We start from the raw sequence: 17929 nt of genomic DNA, 5'->3' as shown, positions 1-17929 counted from the left end.
TTCAGGTTGCACCGGAGGCTGCCCAGTGTAACGTTACTATCCAAACAATCAACCTGGTAATTGGGTATTGATTATCAAGGCCAGAGTCCTTCATGGCCTTGCAAGCTTAAACTGGACATGAAATGTGACACATGAAACGACTGGAGGTCTGGCAATGTTGTGACAACTGCTAGTAACATACCGAAAATTCTTCTTGAAACTTTAGGTTGTTGTTTGTGCAAAGCTCTTCAACATGTTGCAGAAAGGATTTCTTGCTTATCGGCCTCCAAGCAAAGAAAGGTATAAAATGGAGTCATGTTAGGTTGAGTTCTTTACCTTTAGCCTGGGCACTCTCTCTACAGTTGACAAGTCAGAGGACAAGGGACATTTCAAAAGCACACAGCCCTTTAAAGTCACTCTGTCATATTTACAAAATTAGCTTCCCCCTTTAAGTTCACTTTCTTTGTATTTCATGGTATAAAAATCCTTCAAATTTTAAGTGACTTTAAATGAATGATTTAACATTTTCATGAAGAAAGTTTTTCAAGCAAATGTAAGGGCATAAAGTCATCATTGAATCCTAAAGCACATAAAACCTCTTTGTCATACAGAAAACATTTTATACGTTACAAGGTTTTAGAAGATATAAAATATTGCAGTGACCTCATTCTCGTAACGACATGGTTTTTAAACCCTAAGGAGTTTAAATATCCCTGTATTACTTCCCAAGCTAAAATACAGACATGCAGGCTTCACCCCAGAGAGAGAGAAAGCATTTCTCCAGTTACCATGAAATTAGTCATGCTTTTATGATTTATATCCAGCTTGGAGGTTTTTCTAACAAACATACAAAAAAGGAACCACACATTAAGATTCATCAAATCAGGGAATCCAGAGTTGATACTCAAAAAGAAGAAAGGATATTTAACAAACTTACTTGATGGATTTTCTATAACTAAGTAACCTGCAACAGAGATTGTGTTAAATGGATTATGAGTTGAGGGTACAGCTCTTTCTGAAAGAGTTTTAGATTAAAATCAGAAAAACAGGGTAAATCAGGAATGTATAATATTCTGTGTCTTTAACTGATATTTGATCATTATTTTAAATTCTATATCATTTTTGAAATTATGTTATTTGGACCCAAATATGGCCAGATAATAATTTGGCTTCTTTCTCAAGCTAAAAAGGCACTCTTTTATATTGTTAGGCATTTGGGGCATTACATCAAAAACAGGTCACTTTTTAATATTTTGCATAGTATTTATTGGTCTAAAAAAGTTAATGTGAATTAAATTTTTTTCTTTGTTCATAAAGAGTGCTAAATCAGGGAGGGTGAATCTTTGAAAAATGACATCAAATTGCCTAAGTTTTGTTTCATGAGTGAGCTTTCATGAATATATAACCATAAAAAATGACAATCATTTCAATTACTTTGGATATACATATCTTTTGTGGCAGTTCATTGGTCAAGTTATTTATACTCTGAAAAAAACTGAAATAATTTTTAACAGCTAAATAGACTATGCAACACACAAATTCAGAGATGGGTACATCTTTAATAACATTTGTCATGCACAACAAATTAGCACTGCAAAAAACACAAAAGGCACAAAGTATGATGAAATAAAATGAAGAACAGGTACCTTTATCACAGTTTTCAATTTTAAATATTATTAGGGATGATTTCACTGTATTTCTTAAGTGACAAATATTTACAAGAGGATACGGTTTTTGAAGTAAAGGACAAACGAAGAAAGATTGAAAAATGTGGCTTAAATACTTTGAAAATGGTCACAGAAGTGTGTGTTCAATGAAGAAAACATGAGTCCAAAGAGTGTATGTTATTACAACACAGGAATTGGTGAAAAATATGGAGGTGCTGGAGCAAGTATTATCAAGAAGAGTGGTAGAATTCTTGGTTAATGCTATAGGTGTCCCCAAGCAGAAGGAAGTATCTCTCAGCTCCTCAGGGTATAACCTAGTAGAGCAACATAGCATAGCACAGAATCACAGGTTAGAGCAAAGTCTTGGTGGATGAGCTTGTGGGCTTCTCACAATACCCTAGAGTGATTCTCAGGAGGCAACAGAGAAATTCTGACTCTAACTAGATGGATATGGAGATGCCTGAATGGGATATTGAATCAGAAGAATCCTTAATTTGGGGACAGGAAAACAGAGTGTATGAATAGGAGGGCCTGGAAAGACTTCTGACACATGCGGTGGGGACTGAGGCAACAAGCAATCCCCACTGAAAATAATTACCCCTCAGCAAAGACCAGCAAGAAAAAAAGACAACCATGAGCCAGACCCACACTACCCAAGCCCCTGAAGACGCCTGATGCCCCAGTGTTCCTATGCCATGATATTCCTCAGAAATAGGAAAGGAATGAAGGTCAGGTTGGGCAAATAGTAATGAATTGAGCTTAAGACAGAAATGAATGAGATACTGGAATTAGCAAGATCTTTTTCCCTGCTTCTACGCAGAAATGGAAATGCTTGAGTTGTGTGGCAATCACTTTTATAATAGCAGGGAACATTATTGAGTTTGTGATTGGTGAAATTCAAACACTACATCTGCTTTAATGACAGCCATCCTATAGTGGGGAGATTCTCTTTTCCCAGAGGATCCAGGATTATTTGAGGTAGTACTGGCAAAAATATTTTTACTGTGCTATCTAGAACCTGAAATAGAGCTAGTTTGTAGAGCAAGAAATAGCCAAAGCACCAGATTATTATTCATTTCCTTGTTCTGTTTTCATTAATGATCTATTCTCTCATTTAGAAATTATGATTAATACCTTTTAGTCAATTTCGTTTCAGTGAAGAACTCCACAGAAGGTTGCTTTTATTTTAATATTATTATTTTATTTTGCATTTGAAAGCTCTCTAGAGATACTGATTTTAAACCGTAACTGGCTAGCTATTGGATTTGGGTGGATATTTGTGAATTCTTTTCTTAAAAAATACAATGCCCTTTTAAAAATGGCTTCAAATACTTGATTCAACAATTACCAGCTATATTATCTTGAGCAAGTTACTTAATCTTTCTTAGTTCCTAATTTAGAAAATAGGGCAAATATATGTAAATCAAGCTTATACGTAAAATGCTAGGAAACGCCCACCCCTGGCTTTGGAAGCAGTACGTAAATGTTAGTTACTATCATTAGTATTAAAATTGCTATTTCTAGTTTTATTGTAAAACTCAAGCTCCTCCTACTGATCTGTTCTACAACTGATGCTGATATAATGAATTTTTTTGTTTCCAAAAGAATAAATTTAACTCAAAACTGGGAAGACTAGATTGCACTAAATTAAGCAGCAAGATTTCCTACGGTCTTCTTCCTAATCAGAGCCCCAGAATAAACAGTGATCACAAATATTTCAAAGCCACGTTTGGTTTTCTAGTTCTCAATTCAAATTCTAAATAAATCCCTAATAATATAAAGGCTGTAATAATTGTTTTCATATTATCATGTGAAAGCACTCCTAATCATGCCTGCGTTTTTTACATTATTCCTTATAACTACCCTTCACATTACCCTGTTTGTACTGCAGATATTTTCTTACTATCAGTTTCTTCTACCGTTCCAGGTGTTTCCCCACAACTAGATTTTCCTGATTGCTTAATGGCTGATTCAAATGTTAACTCCCCCATGGACCTTACCCTGTTCTGTTACAGAGAAAATAATTTCTTCCTTCTATGAAACTAAATTTCTATGGGCAAATCATCTTCCACCTTCTGTTACGGCTATATAAAAGTACATGTATTAAGGACACATGTATTGAGATGCATGTGTGAAGCCAGGGGCAGGATTAACACTTGGCTTACTACAAGTCCCTCATAAACTTATTCGTAGTAGACAGTGAATAAATCATCGTTAAATATAAAATTGTGGATGAATTCAGACTAAGATACATAGTAAGCTAAATACAACTGCTCTGATTATTATGAGAGAATATCTGAATTAAATGAATTTTCCACAAAAATATTAAGCGATTGAGAATTCTCCGGAGATCCTACTCAAAGGTTTAAATAAGTATGATCAACAGATGCATCAGTAAACAGTATACAGGGTCTAAACAAAGCCATATCAGATCCTCTCACATTAGAAGTTAACAGGTGTTAGATACTTAGGAAATCACATGAACAATAGAATCACTCTTGTCTAGACAAGTAATTAAAAAAACAGGTTTTAAAAAATAAGATCTGTTTGGCTTTATGTATTTATTTTTCAGTATCACTCTCTTTATCTAAACCCAATCACTTTACATAAGCTGTTCTTCACACTTGTATTTACATAGTGTGAGAAACAAGGCTTCTAACAGTCTGTTTCTATGTAATTTTCCAGTCTATGCTTATCTCACAATTATGTGTGAACTGAAATCAAAATACCTATCTGAATAGCTTAAAGTGAGAAGACATTTTGGCATAAATTACCTGTTTCAAATAAAAGTTAGTTTTTTTTCTTGTTTCTGTCTGTAGTCTCCATGTCATTGTCTTGATTCTTAGCCTCATATTATATATTTTTCTCTTAACTAGTGGCTGCATTCTAAATTTTATTTTTCTTTGAAGTTTTAAAGTTTTGTTTGTAAACAGGAAAAAATAGTAATGTGGACAATTTATGCAGGGAATTAGAAAAGAAGGTGGCATATAATATGAAGAAAATGCACTGACTTGTTACTGATGAAGAAATTAAATTCCTTTAAGAAAAATTATTTGGTTAGATAAGCATAAAAAAAACCTCATAGAAATTCATGTGTATGAAAATCAACAATGTTATTTCAGGAGTGCTATTTTCAAATAAAGTGATCTATGGAGACACTCAAAGAGACTCAAAAAACTTTCTATTAATATTTTTAAAAACTTAAAAAATTGTTACATGGAGAGCATGTTAGACTGGTATAGTCCTCTTATTCACTTACAATACAACAGTGAAGGATACTGTCAAATCATATTCAGTTCATTAGTGTATAAATCAATTTGGGAATTGTTCAGATTTCAGTAAGATAACTGACCACTTTCCAATATAAAGGGCTAAACACTTTTTATTACATGAATCTTAGCTTAAATCCTGTGCCCTTTTGTTGAAAAGGGTATTATTTCATGTCTGGGCTCATTTTTTTTTTCAAAGTCTATCAAAAACTTAAATTCCACTCAGATTACTCTTGATAGATCCAGAGAGGAACCATTTATTTATGTTGGCAGTGGTGATTGAAGACCATATTGTCACAGAGACTCAGCTTTACCTCAAGGTCAATTAGTTGAAATCTATAGGGAATTAAAATATAGTGCAAATAGAGAGCCATAGATGATAGCCTATAGATGAGCAGCTTAAATCAGCATTACCAGTGGAATAAGACAAATTGAGAAACAGTTTTTTCTACTTAACTGGTTAAGTTAGGTTAAAAAGAAAAGAACCTCAAATTTTATTGCCTTAATGTAAAAATATGTATTTGTCATACTAACATGTATTTCATATTCAACTAAAAATCTTTGAAGAATCTATCTTTCTAGTAAAACATGTTAATTGATCTTTCCAAGTTTTGTAAAATATTGAGTGTGAGGTTTTTAGTTTATATATTTCAATTCATTATTCTAACATTTACATTTATTTCTACAATGATATTCTGTTACTTATCCAAAGCATTTACTGTAGTGCTTTCAAAGGGATCTTAATTTTTGTTTTTTTCTGTTGTTTTTATTTGTTACAGGCTTTCAAATAGTATCCTTTCAGACCCTCGTCCTTTCTTTTATCAAATCACCAATGACTTTTCTCTGGTCCTCAATACAAATTAAAAATATTATCCCAACCAGTGGCTAGTACTATATAGCTGACTCTAAAACTTCACTTTATAAGGTAAACATGCCACCTGAATAAGTGAGTAATGCAATATTTTTCTTATTATCTAGAAAAATAATCAATTAGTAAATGCTATCTAAGTAGTTCCTCAGCATGTCTCTTTATCTGTAAGGACAAATAGGTTTTAAGGGAGCTTAGCTCTTTGAAGGGCAGCTCGTTAGAGGCAGTGCCCCTTCCTTTTTCATCACAGTATTTCCAGTGCCTGGCACTTGTAGGTGCCCAATTGATAGTTCTTTTATTCAAACACGGTGAAATGGTCTTTTAAATACATATAGAAAAGCAGCATTCTTGCTGACGTCAAAGAGGTGAGGTAAGATTCCCAGGGTGGCAAGAGTTGAATTTTCCTTATTACTAAGCCTCTCCACATTAGCACACGTGAGACCAAATTCTTGACAGATTCTTATTTTGTAAACCATGTATTCTAAATTAAAACTGTGGTCGTAAGCCTAGCTATCTCCGGGGCAATAGGGCAGAAGCAGTAGAGAAGATGAAGACACTGCCAACAGCTGTGTGAAGAGATGGGCAAAGGTTCTTAGTGAGGGGACCTAACGAAGAGGAGACAGATGACATAACACCATTTAAAAAGAAGTCTTCACAGCCTGAGCTGTCAGCTTGCCAGGCAGGTAAGCACAGAAATTCCTCTGTCAGGGGTTAGAAGGTGACCTCAAAAAACTAGATTTGAAAGAAGACTACATCTATTTTAACAAACGTGATTTATGTAGAGGTGTTTAAAGGTTCTGATTAACCTGAACTATTTAGTTCTGTCAAAGTAGAAGCTCTGACTGAGCAGGACACTGTTCACTGATTCCAGGGGAAGAAAATGTGGTGATAGACGAGATACAGTGAGGGTTCGATAAGAATGGAAGCATTTTTCTCTGAGGTTAGCTATGATTCCAAAATGCTAAATGTGATTAGAGTAGAAAAGGGCCTGGCTTCCTCTGTTTTAATCACGCTGAGTACTATTCACGGTCAATGGGAATGTCAGGAGTCTTGGCCCCATCCCATCCAGCCTTGCGGCTCATGGAGACTAACTCTGCTGTAGTAGATCTGGGATTTTGAAATCAAATGCACTTTCACTCTCTGCCTCCATTCATATCCTTTACATGAAGAAATTGAGTATCTCTGGGGCACTCAATCAATTGTTGGGTCTCTGCTAATGCTGACATTTTGCTATGCTACCTTCAGAATGTGTACAGCAATTTTTATCCTAGGATACAAGAGGCATTTCTGGATATTAGGGCGATGCCTGAAAGCATGCACAGTCGGCTATCCATTGGTCAGGATAGAAGTCAAATTTCTATGAAATGTGCTGCTCGGTATATGCCCCAGAGTCAGAGAACAGGGAATGTCATTGTCTTAGTCCTTACAGATTAGCACCTGCAGTAGGTGAAATGAGCTTGTGTGAAGTGTGAACCCAGACTCCACCCACCAGACAGAGAACTCAACTCTTGTGTCATCGTAATAGGACAAGAAGCATGTGAAGAAATCTAGGTAAAAACTTACTTTACTATCAAAGTTAACACAACATGATAACACAGCAAATTCTTAGGACATGCACATTGCAAGTCAATGTGCATTTTGATAAGGTTAACTTTACCATATCAATAGCATGCAATATCATAGAGGACACTTAGTAAGTAGAAAGTTTAGAGTATTTTGTTTTACAGTTTTTTTGACTTTGGAAAAAATAGCACATTAACCAACGGCACTTCATATCTTGTATTTTAAAATATAGAGCACACCACCTGAAAAGATTAAAATAATCACAGCAGAGCTCTGCATCACCACAGTAACTTACTGGATGACAAAAATCTCCTTTCGTCTAAAGAAAAATGAAGAGTATCTGGAAGTAAAGATTCATTATTTAGTATAAAAACACACTGCAGTGTTTTTGATTTGCTGCTATAAGAACATGAGCAGTAAATATCTTAAATTTCATTCTACTGTAGGACATTTCTTGTCCCAAATTCACATTTTGTCCAGACACTTCTTATTTGGATTCACATATTTTTGCCATTGCTTGCAAAACAGTTAAGACAAGTAAAATTAATGACCAGAATCTGTCAAAGAACTGATGGCAATTAACACGCTAACAATTTTACAAAGAATTTCATATATCAGTCAGATTTTATGTATTCTTACTGAAGTCACAAGAATTGTACTACTATTTTCCAGTTTCTGCAAGATTGAACATACACTAAAATGCCATCATTCCTTTGCCCCATATCACTAGAGAATAAGTAATTCAAAAGAAGCAGTTCTTCCCTTAGAATCATTCTCTGTATAGAAAATGCTACTTGAAGAAGGATGTCATGGGCCCTTGTCTTTTTAAGTGGGTTTATATTGATTTAATCTAGTATGCTTCAGAGTTAAATACACACATACACACACACACACAATTACAGGTGTATGTTGATACTTCAGAATCAAACTGACCTGGGATCATCTTGGCCGTCCTATTTACTAGGTGCATGACCTTGGACAGTTACCTAAATTCTCTAGGCATCTTTTATTTTTCATCTGTAAAGTGGGGATAAGAGTACCTACCACAAATGACTGAACGAGTTGGGTGAGATCATTACATACAAAATTTAACAAATAGTAATTGCTCATAAACTGTAGCAATTACTATGTTAGCAAACCCTGTATGTGAAAGTAGATTGAGGTCATTCTTAATTTTACAGATATTATAAATAACAATAATAATACCAAATGTATTCTAATTTACAGTTTACAAAACATATTCATAGGATTCTTTTGAATGGTAAGCTTCCTGAAGGCATATATATTTAATAAAAATTTGACATGCAAACTTCTAAAGTTATTGAAGAAAGAAAGATACTCTTAAAATAGCCATTCAATTGTTTGCTTCATTTTGTTGAGAATTTTAATGCCATTCATGATTACTGGATTGGGCCTTGAGTCTTAACATAATGCACCATTACATTCACTCAACTAAAATAGGCAAGATAACTAGTATGGAATGATGTCCAAAATTTGGGGGAAAAAAATGAGGACTGGAAGAAAAGGAGTATCTGTCAAGTAAGAATATTAGTGACACTGATCAATATTATTTTATTTTTTTTCTGATTTAGTCACTGAAAGAAACAAAACTTCTAACTTAATTAAGTGTAGAAAGGAGTGAAAAATAAAAAATTTTTAGCCAGTAGTATCTTTATCTTCTGAATATTTTGTTGGGTTATTTAATTTTAAGTGTTATAACTCTCTTGGGAAGGCAATCTGTGTTACAGTTAAATTAGTTAAAAACAAACCACAGGGCCGGTTAGGCTCAGCAGTGTTTTTGCCTTTTAAATTATATCTTTATTCGTTTAAACTTTCCCAAGAGTTTAATCCTAGATTTAATATAGGATTTATTTTGTAGAAGTATAGATAATCTATACAATTAAAATACTGGATTTTTTCAACTTCATTGGATCTTTTTTAATTGAAGTATGGTTGAATTACAATGTTGTGTTTCAGGCGTACAGCACAGTGATTCCATTTTATATGTGTGTATATATGTATATATATATATTTTCAGATTCCTTTCCCTTAGAGATTATTACAAAATATTGAGTATATTTCCCTGTGCTATACTGTAGGTCCTTGTTGGTTATCTATTTTATATATAGTAGTGTGTATATGTTAATCCCAAACTCCTCATTTATCCCTAGCGTTCAGTGGGTGTTCTGTAGGAGCAGCTCCATGTGTAGATGTATTTCTGATGTATCTGTGGGGAGAAAGGTGATCTCCACGTCTTACTCTTCTGCCATCTTGAAGCTCCTCTGTCGTTTTAGCTTTTAACGGAACCTCCATACTGTTCTCCATAGTGGCTGTACCAATTTACCTTCCCACCAGTTGTGTAGGAGGGTTCCCTTTTCTCCACACTGTCTCCAGCATTTATTGTTTGTAGACTTTTTGATGATGGCCATTCTGACCGGTGTGCGCTGATACCTTATTGCAGTTTTGATTCGCATTTCTCTAATAATTAGTGATGTTGAGCATTTTTTCTTGTGCTTTTTGGCCATATGTGTGTCTTCTTTGGAGAAATGTCTATTTAGATCTTCTGCCCATTTTTCTATTGGGTTGTTTGTTTTTTTGATATTGAGCTGCATGAGCTATTTGTGTATGTTGGGTTTTATTCCCTTGTCTGTCACTTTGTTTGCAAATATTTTCTCCCATTCTGTGGGTTGTCTTTTTGTTTTGTTTATGGTTTCCTTTGCTGTGCAAAAGCTTTTAAGTTTAATTAGGTCCCATTTGTTTATTTTTGTTTCTATTTCCATTACTCTAGAAGGTGGATCAAAAAAAGATATTGCTGTGATTTGTGTCAGAGAGTGTTCTGCCTATGTTTTGCAACTCTGCTGTAAGAGTTTTATAGTATCCGGCCTTAGATTTAGGCTTTCAGTCCATTCTGAGGTTTCTTTGTGTGTGTGTGTGTATGCTGTTACAATTTCATTCTGTTACATGTAGCTGTCCAGTTTTCCCGGCACCAGTTATTGAAGAGACTGTCTTTTCTTCACTGTATATTCTTGCCTCCTTTGTCATAGATTAGTTGACCGTAGGTGAGTGGGCTTATCTTTGGACTTTCTATCCTGTTCCACTGATCTATATTTCTGTTTTTGTGCCAGTACCATACTGTTTTGATGACTGTACCTTTGTAGTATAGTATGAAGTCAGGGAGTCTGATTCCTCCAGCTCCATTTTTCTTTCTCAAGATTGCTTTGGCTATTCGGGGCCTTTTGTGTTTCCATACAAATTGTAAATTTGTTTGCTCTAGTTTGTGAAAAATGCCATTCATGATTGGATAGGGATTGCATTGAATCTGTAGATTGCCTTGGGTCGTATAGTCATTTTGACAATATTGATTCTTCCAATCCAAGAATATGGTATATCTTTCCATCTGTTTGTGTCTTCTTCAGTTTCTTTCATCAGTGTCTTCTAGTTTTCACAGTACAGGTCCTTTGTCTCCTTAGGTAGGTTTATTCCTAGGTATTTTATTTTTTGATGCAATGGTAAATGGGATTGTTTCCTTAATTTCTATTTCTGATCTTCCATTGTTAGTGTATAGAAATGCAACAGATTTTTGTGTATTAATTTTGTATCCTGAAACCTTGCTGAATTCATTGGTGATCTCTAGTAGTATCTTTAGGTATCTCTGGTAGTATCTTTAGGATTTTCTACGTATAGTATCATGTCATCTGCAAACAGTGACAGTTTCACTTCTTCTTTTCCAATTTGGATTCCATTTATGTCTTTTTCTTCTCTGATTGCTGTGGCTAGGACTTCCAAAATTATGTTGAATAATAGTGGTGAGAGTGGGCATCCTTGTCTTCTTCCTGACCTTAGAGGAAATGCTCTCAGCTTTTCACTGTTGAGTATGATGTTAGCTGTGCGTTTGTCATATATGACCTTTATTATGTTGAGGTATGATCCCACTATGCCCACTTTCTGGAGAGTTTTTATCATAAATGGGTGTTGAATTTTGTCAAAATCTTTTTCTGCATCTACTGAGATGGTCATATAATTTTTATTCTTCAGTTTGTTAATGTGTATCACACTGATAAGCAGATATTGAAAAATCCTTGCATACCTGGGATAGATCCCACTTGATCATAGTATATGATCCTTCTAATGTATTGCTGGATTCAGTTTGCTAGTATTTTGTTGAGGATTTTTGCATCTATGTTTGTCAGTGATATTGGTCTATAATTTTTTTGTGTGGTATCTTTGTCTGGTTTTGGCATCAGGGTGATGGTGGTCTCATAGAATGAGTTCAGAAGTATTCCTTCCTCTGCAGTTTTCTGGAAGAGTTTCAGAAGGACAGGTGTTAATGCTTCTCTAAATGTGTTGTAGAATTCGTCTGTGAAGCCATCTGATCCTGGACTTTTGTTTGTTGGGAGTTTTTAAATCACAGATTCAATTTCAGTTCTTGTAATTGGTCTGTTTGTATTTTCTATTTCTTCCTGGTTCAGTCTTGGAAGGTTGTACTTTCTAAGAGTTTGTCCATTTCTTCTAGGTTGTCCATTTTATTGGCATATAGTTGCTTGTAGTAGTTTCCTATGGTCCTTCATATTTTTGTGGTGTCTGTTGTAACTTTTCCTTTTTCGTTTCTAATTTTATTAATTTGGTCCCTCTTCCTTTTTTTCCTGATGAGTCTGGTGAAGATTTAATCAATTTTGTTTATGTTTTCAAAGAACCAGCTTTTAGTTTCATTGATCTTTTCTGTTGTTTCCTTTGTCTCTGTTTCTGCTCTGATCTTTATGATTTCTTTCCTTCTACTAATTTTGGGTTTTGTTTGTTCTTCTTTCCTCTGTTTGCTTTAGGTATAAGGCTAGGTGGTTTATTTGAGATTTTTCTTGTTTTGCAAGGTAAGCTTGTATCGCTATAAACTCCCTCTTAGAACTGCTTTTGTTGCGTTTTATAGGTTTTGGATCATCGTGTTTTTGTTTTCATTTGTCTCTAGGTTATTTTCTGATTTCCTCCTTGATTTCTTCAGTGATCCAGGCTCACCAATTTTAAAGAGATAGGTCTGCGTTACCAGTGTGTGTATGCTCATCTTGCTAATGTTTCCTCCTAGAAATGTTTCTCACTTCATTGTGTTAATGGCTGTGTTTTGAAGGAGCCATCACAAAACGTTGTTTTGTTCATTTGTTTATCAAATAGCAAAACCCAAGGGTTATTTTCTAATCTGGTAAATGTGGAATAGATTAGCACAAATATCAAGAATTCTTCCCAAGAAATACAGCTTGCGTTCACTGAACTTACATAGAAAATGTGCATAATGAAATGATGTCATTATCATTCCAAGTAAGAACTTAAAACATTTTCTTGGCATATCCCTGAATGTTCTCATGGGTTTATAGAGTATTAAATCTTTGAATTTTGTTCTCTTTCAAGAAGAAAAAAAATGAGAGAATTCTTCTTCAGGTCCTTTGTGAAATAAGGTATAATATAATCAAATGATAAGAGTTTATACATATAAAAATTATAGGAAGAATCTTAAAATGTATATAAATATATAGGCAGATATAAAATAAATAATTTCTTAACCACAAAACCCTAAATCCTGAAGAGGATTTAGTACCAAGTATTGTATTGACCATTTTTGGTCAACTAGGTAACTCCCTAAAGTTAATATTTTAACTACTGATTAGATATTTTATCATTTCTGTTATGGACATGTGAAGACCTATAACACTGAGGAAAACTGCAAGTCCAATTAGCATGAAGCAAGTAGGCAGGTTGGAAGGAAAAGAATATGCCTATGCCTCAAGTATAAAGAGCATATGTTAATTGGGTAGATTTAAAGGAAATTATCTAAGTTCCTTCTTGTAAATAACAAAGACATATGGCATAAGTTACTCAACAATTTGGAAGCTAACTCCAGCTCTTTGGTTCTTCTGTCTCAGAATCTACCATTAGTCTTTGTGGCTCTACCCTCATCAGGCGTGTATGGCTTTGAATAGATTTAGATTTTCCAGCACCTGAAATACAGGTGAAGAGCTTTAGAGCTTCAGTGAAGAATGACCACATGCATATGTGCACATGGCTCATTATGAATCTGTTAATTACTGTTTTTTCTAGTCTTATTGTCTAATGTATTAGTGACTTTATTAACATGAAAAACCTTCAGTAAATAATAAAGCTGGAGATAGATCTCTATAATGAAAAGAATTACTATCAAACCACTTGATAGTTATTTTAATAAATTTCTGTAATAAATCAAGCAAAGCCCATTAGTATGTGCCATTGGAATTACCAATGAGAAAGTTTTTACAGTCACGATTACTAGAATCATAACAAGTAAATGAGAAAGCAAAAAGCATGAAAACTAAAATTTCTAAATGTGCTACGACTAGTGGTAATACATACCAGTTTTCTATGTGCAAAAACAGATAAAAATTGTTTGAAATATACTTTAAAGGCAATTGTACATCCATGTACAAATAAAGTGACATATATATAAATAAACATATATATAAATAAACATGGAACAGGAAAATAAATGAGTCAAGGTTAAATAAGGCTGTCCCTGAATTATAAGAAGTACCCGATAATAATCTATACAGTCTTTGCCCACCTTTTCCATTAGCTGTCATGACAGTCATTGTTTAAAAAATATGTATCTTATCCCTTTTTGATAATGGCTGTGTTCAGCAGTGGAGTAGGAGGCAAGCTGTGAAAACACATAGAGCTTAGGGGATCTGACCTCACATAGCCTCTATAGAATGGTAACCTCCTCGAAAAAGAATACTTTCTCCAATACTGACTGGCTTTTTTTCACTGTATTATAACTCCTAAAGATCTACTTACTAGAGACTTTTGGGGGATTAATAAAGAATCTTTTTAAAAATGCTGTAAAATTGTTTGGGCATTTAGAAATTCATGTTTTCGTATGAACAGATTCAACTAAATTGTTCAAAACACTAAAATTAATTGCACTCAGAGATGTGAAGTTCTATCCCTTGTATACTTTCACGTGTAGAAGAAAGAGATGGCGATGCCAGGCCTGAACTCAGAAAGGAGTGTGGAAAGGGAGTTGGGCCCACAGGAGTAAAGGAGAAGAAACTTCCTTTTACTAAACAGTATGACCCTTGTAGAACTGACACACAGAGCCTAATACTAGTAATGCTCTATTGCTGCTATGATATGATTTAACTTTGACAGGTTACCCTGAGAATCGGTTGATCTTTCATGTGGAAAACTATGTCCTGCTTAATATATAACCATCTTACACATAGTCTTTGGAGCACTATCCATTTTAGATAGGAACAACCTGTATTGGAACATAAACAAATGTAGATAAATATAAAGAAGTTTCCATATCCAACAAACCAAATTTCTTTGTAATTTGCTGATAACACTGAATAACTTTCATTTTGTCGCATTTGGAAGGACCCTGCTTATCAGATGACACTTCCCTCTATAGCACATATATATACTTATACGTATATCTACGTATAGCACGTAGATATTTTTAGACAGACTGGAAGTATTTTTGCAAAGTCAATCTATTAGGTAAAGACCAACTTTGGTAAATGACAATTATAAATGATTAATTCCTTTTTAAGTTTAAGACCTTTGATGCCATCTTTTCAGAGTTGGTAACAATTTCTAAAATTCAACACAGCTCTGCAGGTACTTTGTAACAATTGTCATGTGCTTGTAAGCATCACAAAATATTGGATCTCGTAAGAATTGAAACTTGTTAAGACAATCTGATGATAGTTTTTTTTTTTTTTTTTTTTTTGCGGTGCGCAGGCCTCTCACTGTTGCGGCCCCTCCCGTTGCGGAGCAAAGGCTCCGGACGCGCAGGCTCAGCGGCCATGGCTCACGGGCCTAGCCGCTCCGCGGCATGTGGGATCTTCCCGGAGGACCGGGGCACGAACCCGTGTCCCCTGCATCGGCAGGCGGACTCTCAACCACTGCGCCACCAGGGAAGCCCAGATGATAGTTTTTATTAAGAATTTGGAAAAAGAAAAAAAAAAACTATCAATCACTGAACAAGCAAAAAAATAAAACATATAAAATAATTTGGTGAATTATCTGGTGAATTATCTTAATAGTTTTTCAAATGTGCCAACATTTTGAATAATGTATCTTTACAATTAAGCATTCTACTATTTCCAATACATATTAATGACATATTTCGTATACATGTTTTTACTTTTCCTTTCAAAGGTAATTTTAACTTTGTATTTAATTCTTAAATACTAAGCAATTTTAAAAATGAAGTGTTTAATACACAATTTAGACTTCTAATGTCATTTTATACTAAAATAAGGAGGCATAAGACAGGCTTTTATAAAAATGATATAAACAATATCAAGTAGTTACAAATTAAATTTGTGATAAAAAATGTGAACACCTCCAGGAAATCCAATGTAAAAAAAAAACTGTCATCTGAAGTGAATTATTAAATATAATTTTAAAGATTTAATGTGTACAAATATTTGTCTCAGGAAAAAAAGCTTGGTTGAACATTATAGTCCAAGGTTCCTATTGAACTCGAAAGTATTAGGAAGATTGATTCTCCGAACACCAGTGAGAAGTGTGTAGAAGATGGAGGTCACCCTTTGAAAGAAGATCTCTGCGACCTGTGTAAATAGGAGCCCCACAAACACTTCCAACAAGCATAGGTCAGAATAGGGTCATGGCTCCGGGCCCTCTGGACCACTGTTCGCCCAGAGGAGTGCTCACCGCGTTAATCTCTCGTCCTTCAGTTCCAGGTCTGCCACTGTGATGAGCTGCTCTAGGTTGAATTTAGTGTCAATAATTTCTGCATCCCGAGGAGAATATGTCCCACCTTCTTTCTGCTTCTGTCGAATTCTAATAAAGTCCAAGAAGGGAATATCATAGAAAGCATACGAAATTATATTTAGTTTTCTTAAGACATTAGTCAAATAATTTCTTTGTTGGGATCACTTCCCTGAGTATGTTGCAAATTTGCAGCTACTCAACTCTTTTTCCTGTTTTAATTCCACAGAATGTATTCTATAATTTTTTAACATGCTGCTTTTAATGAGAATTAGTTCATCAAGGCCTGAGCCATCAGCACATTTAAAATACAGAGCAAATGAGACTGAGGCTGTGAGCTTGTTTCTCCTCCCTCAAGCTGTCTCATATATTTGTCATAAAAAGGAAATATGCCAATGTGGACATAGCTCACTGCTATCAGCACCAGTGCTAAAAGACAATGCTCCATTGTTTTTACATAATGTGAAAATACATAAAAATGTGTTTTGAATTGTCTCATTGGCTTTTATATTGTCAAATGTGTAATATCTCAGTATAACTGTACAGATTATGTAATCTAAGAATATAATATAGAACCAGAAAACTCAGGTTCAAAAATAAAAGTCACATGCATCTGCAAATCAAATCCAAAGCCTCTTCATTTTGAGCCCTTTACATGTTTATTTTTATATGACATAGTACGGTATATTATAAAGTAATATTTATTCTATGTATCTTTTGTACTTCATTTAATATTTATTATGATTTATGTGTTGAGGATGATGTAGGAAGTAAAATATGGTCCTTATCCTCAAGGACATAATTTAGTTGAGAAGTAGGATCTAAATGTAGCAAAAGCATTAAAAAGAGAGAAAAAAAGTCAAATTACAACTCCTAAAACAGTAATTGATTAGTTATAAAATGTTATATAAGTGATTACAACTATTAGTATTTAGAGGAAATAAAAAGTAGGATTTGACTTGAGTGGTCCAGAATGGAAGGAGGAGGAAGCACATTTCCAGCTGACTGAACAAAAGCAGAGTTGTATGAAAACTGACGGAATGTTCAGGTGAGGACAGACTCTGTTGGCTGAAGAGCCGTATGTAGGAAAGTTGTAGGGAATAAGAGGGGCCCATTTCCTGCCCACAAAAGGAGTTCATCCTACAAAGAAACGATTTTAGAGCAGGAGAACGATATCAATATGGTGGATGCACATCCCTCAGGGACAAGGACCATATATTACACAACATAACTTTAAAAGTGCCTAAAATAACGACCTTCTCGCACCATCTTCTGGCTGAATTTGAGAACACTCTCTGGTATAAGAAAAATATCTTTCAAGAGCCCTTCAAATTATCCATCAAAATGATAATTTAAAAGATTCAAGATGAAACAGAGGATGCTTGGCAAACGGAATACAGGACACCATTCTTCGGATAAAATAGAGCCTATTGAGCTACTTAACGAAATTAGTATAATGGTTATTTTTACAAATTTAAGGTCCCTTTAACTCGGCAATCTACCTTATGAAACTAGATTTTAGGATCACAACTAAGATTTCCCCTGAGGTCCTGTAAACAAAGGGAATTAAGAGACTGATACTGAGAATTTGAAAAGACACTTGGAAAACACAGTACAGACATTTTGATAAACGTGAGAAAAGGGCCCATCATATAAAGAAGTTGGACATTTTTAAAGTGTCCTTACTGGAAAAGTGATCTCTTCTGTATAAAATCTGAAATTTAGACCTGATTAAAATATTTTCAATTAAACCTATCAGAATTATAAAATATTCAAAAAGATGTAGAAAGCCTGGCAGCTTCTGCTTTTGTGTTACCACTTTGTGTCTC

The 17929-nt window shown here is 34.5% G+C and overlaps 1 protein-coding gene and 1 long non-coding RNA gene across 14 annotated transcripts in view; one reads left to right on the top strand and one right to left on the bottom strand.

Annotated features, from left to right (window-relative positions):
* PTPRQ (protein tyrosine phosphatase receptor type Q) overlaps nucleotides 1–17929 on the bottom strand; it is a 213167-nt gene that overhangs the window by 25592 nt on the left and 169646 nt on the right. The window contains exons 35-37 of the mRNA XM_024122873.2: nucleotides 16044–16172; nucleotides 917–943; nucleotides 182–263 (exon numbers count right to left, since the gene is read on the bottom strand). Coding sequence (XP_023978641.1) covers nucleotides 182–263; nucleotides 917–943; nucleotides 16044–16172 — 238 coding nt within the window. The remainder of the gene's footprint in view (nucleotides 1–181; nucleotides 264–916; nucleotides 944–16043; nucleotides 16173–17929) is intronic.
* LOC129391337 (uncharacterized) overlaps nucleotides 1–17929 on the top strand; it is an 83492-nt gene that overhangs the window by 53026 nt on the left and 12537 nt on the right. For 9 of the 13 annotated variants that reach the window (XR_008617549.1, XR_003680087.2, XR_003680083.2 and 6 more), the window contains 2 exons: nucleotides 5695–5861; nucleotides 6312–6466. This is a non-coding gene — a long non-coding RNA (uncharacterized lncRNA). The remainder of the gene's footprint in view (nucleotides 1–5694; nucleotides 5862–6311; nucleotides 6467–17929) is intronic. The other 4 variants (XR_008617548.1, XR_008617552.1, XR_008617550.1 and 1 more) reach the window with 2 other exon arrangements.

Source organism: Physeter macrocephalus, chromosome 6 (assembly GCF_002837175.3).
Source record: "Physeter macrocephalus isolate SW-GA chromosome 6, ASM283717v5, whole genome shotgun sequence".
NCBI classification, from domain to species: Eukaryota; Metazoa; Chordata; class Mammalia; order Artiodactyla; family Physeteridae; genus Physeter; species Physeter macrocephalus.
The sequence above is the reverse complement of the archived record's forward strand: the minus strand, read 5'-3'. Positions and strand labels throughout refer to the sequence as shown.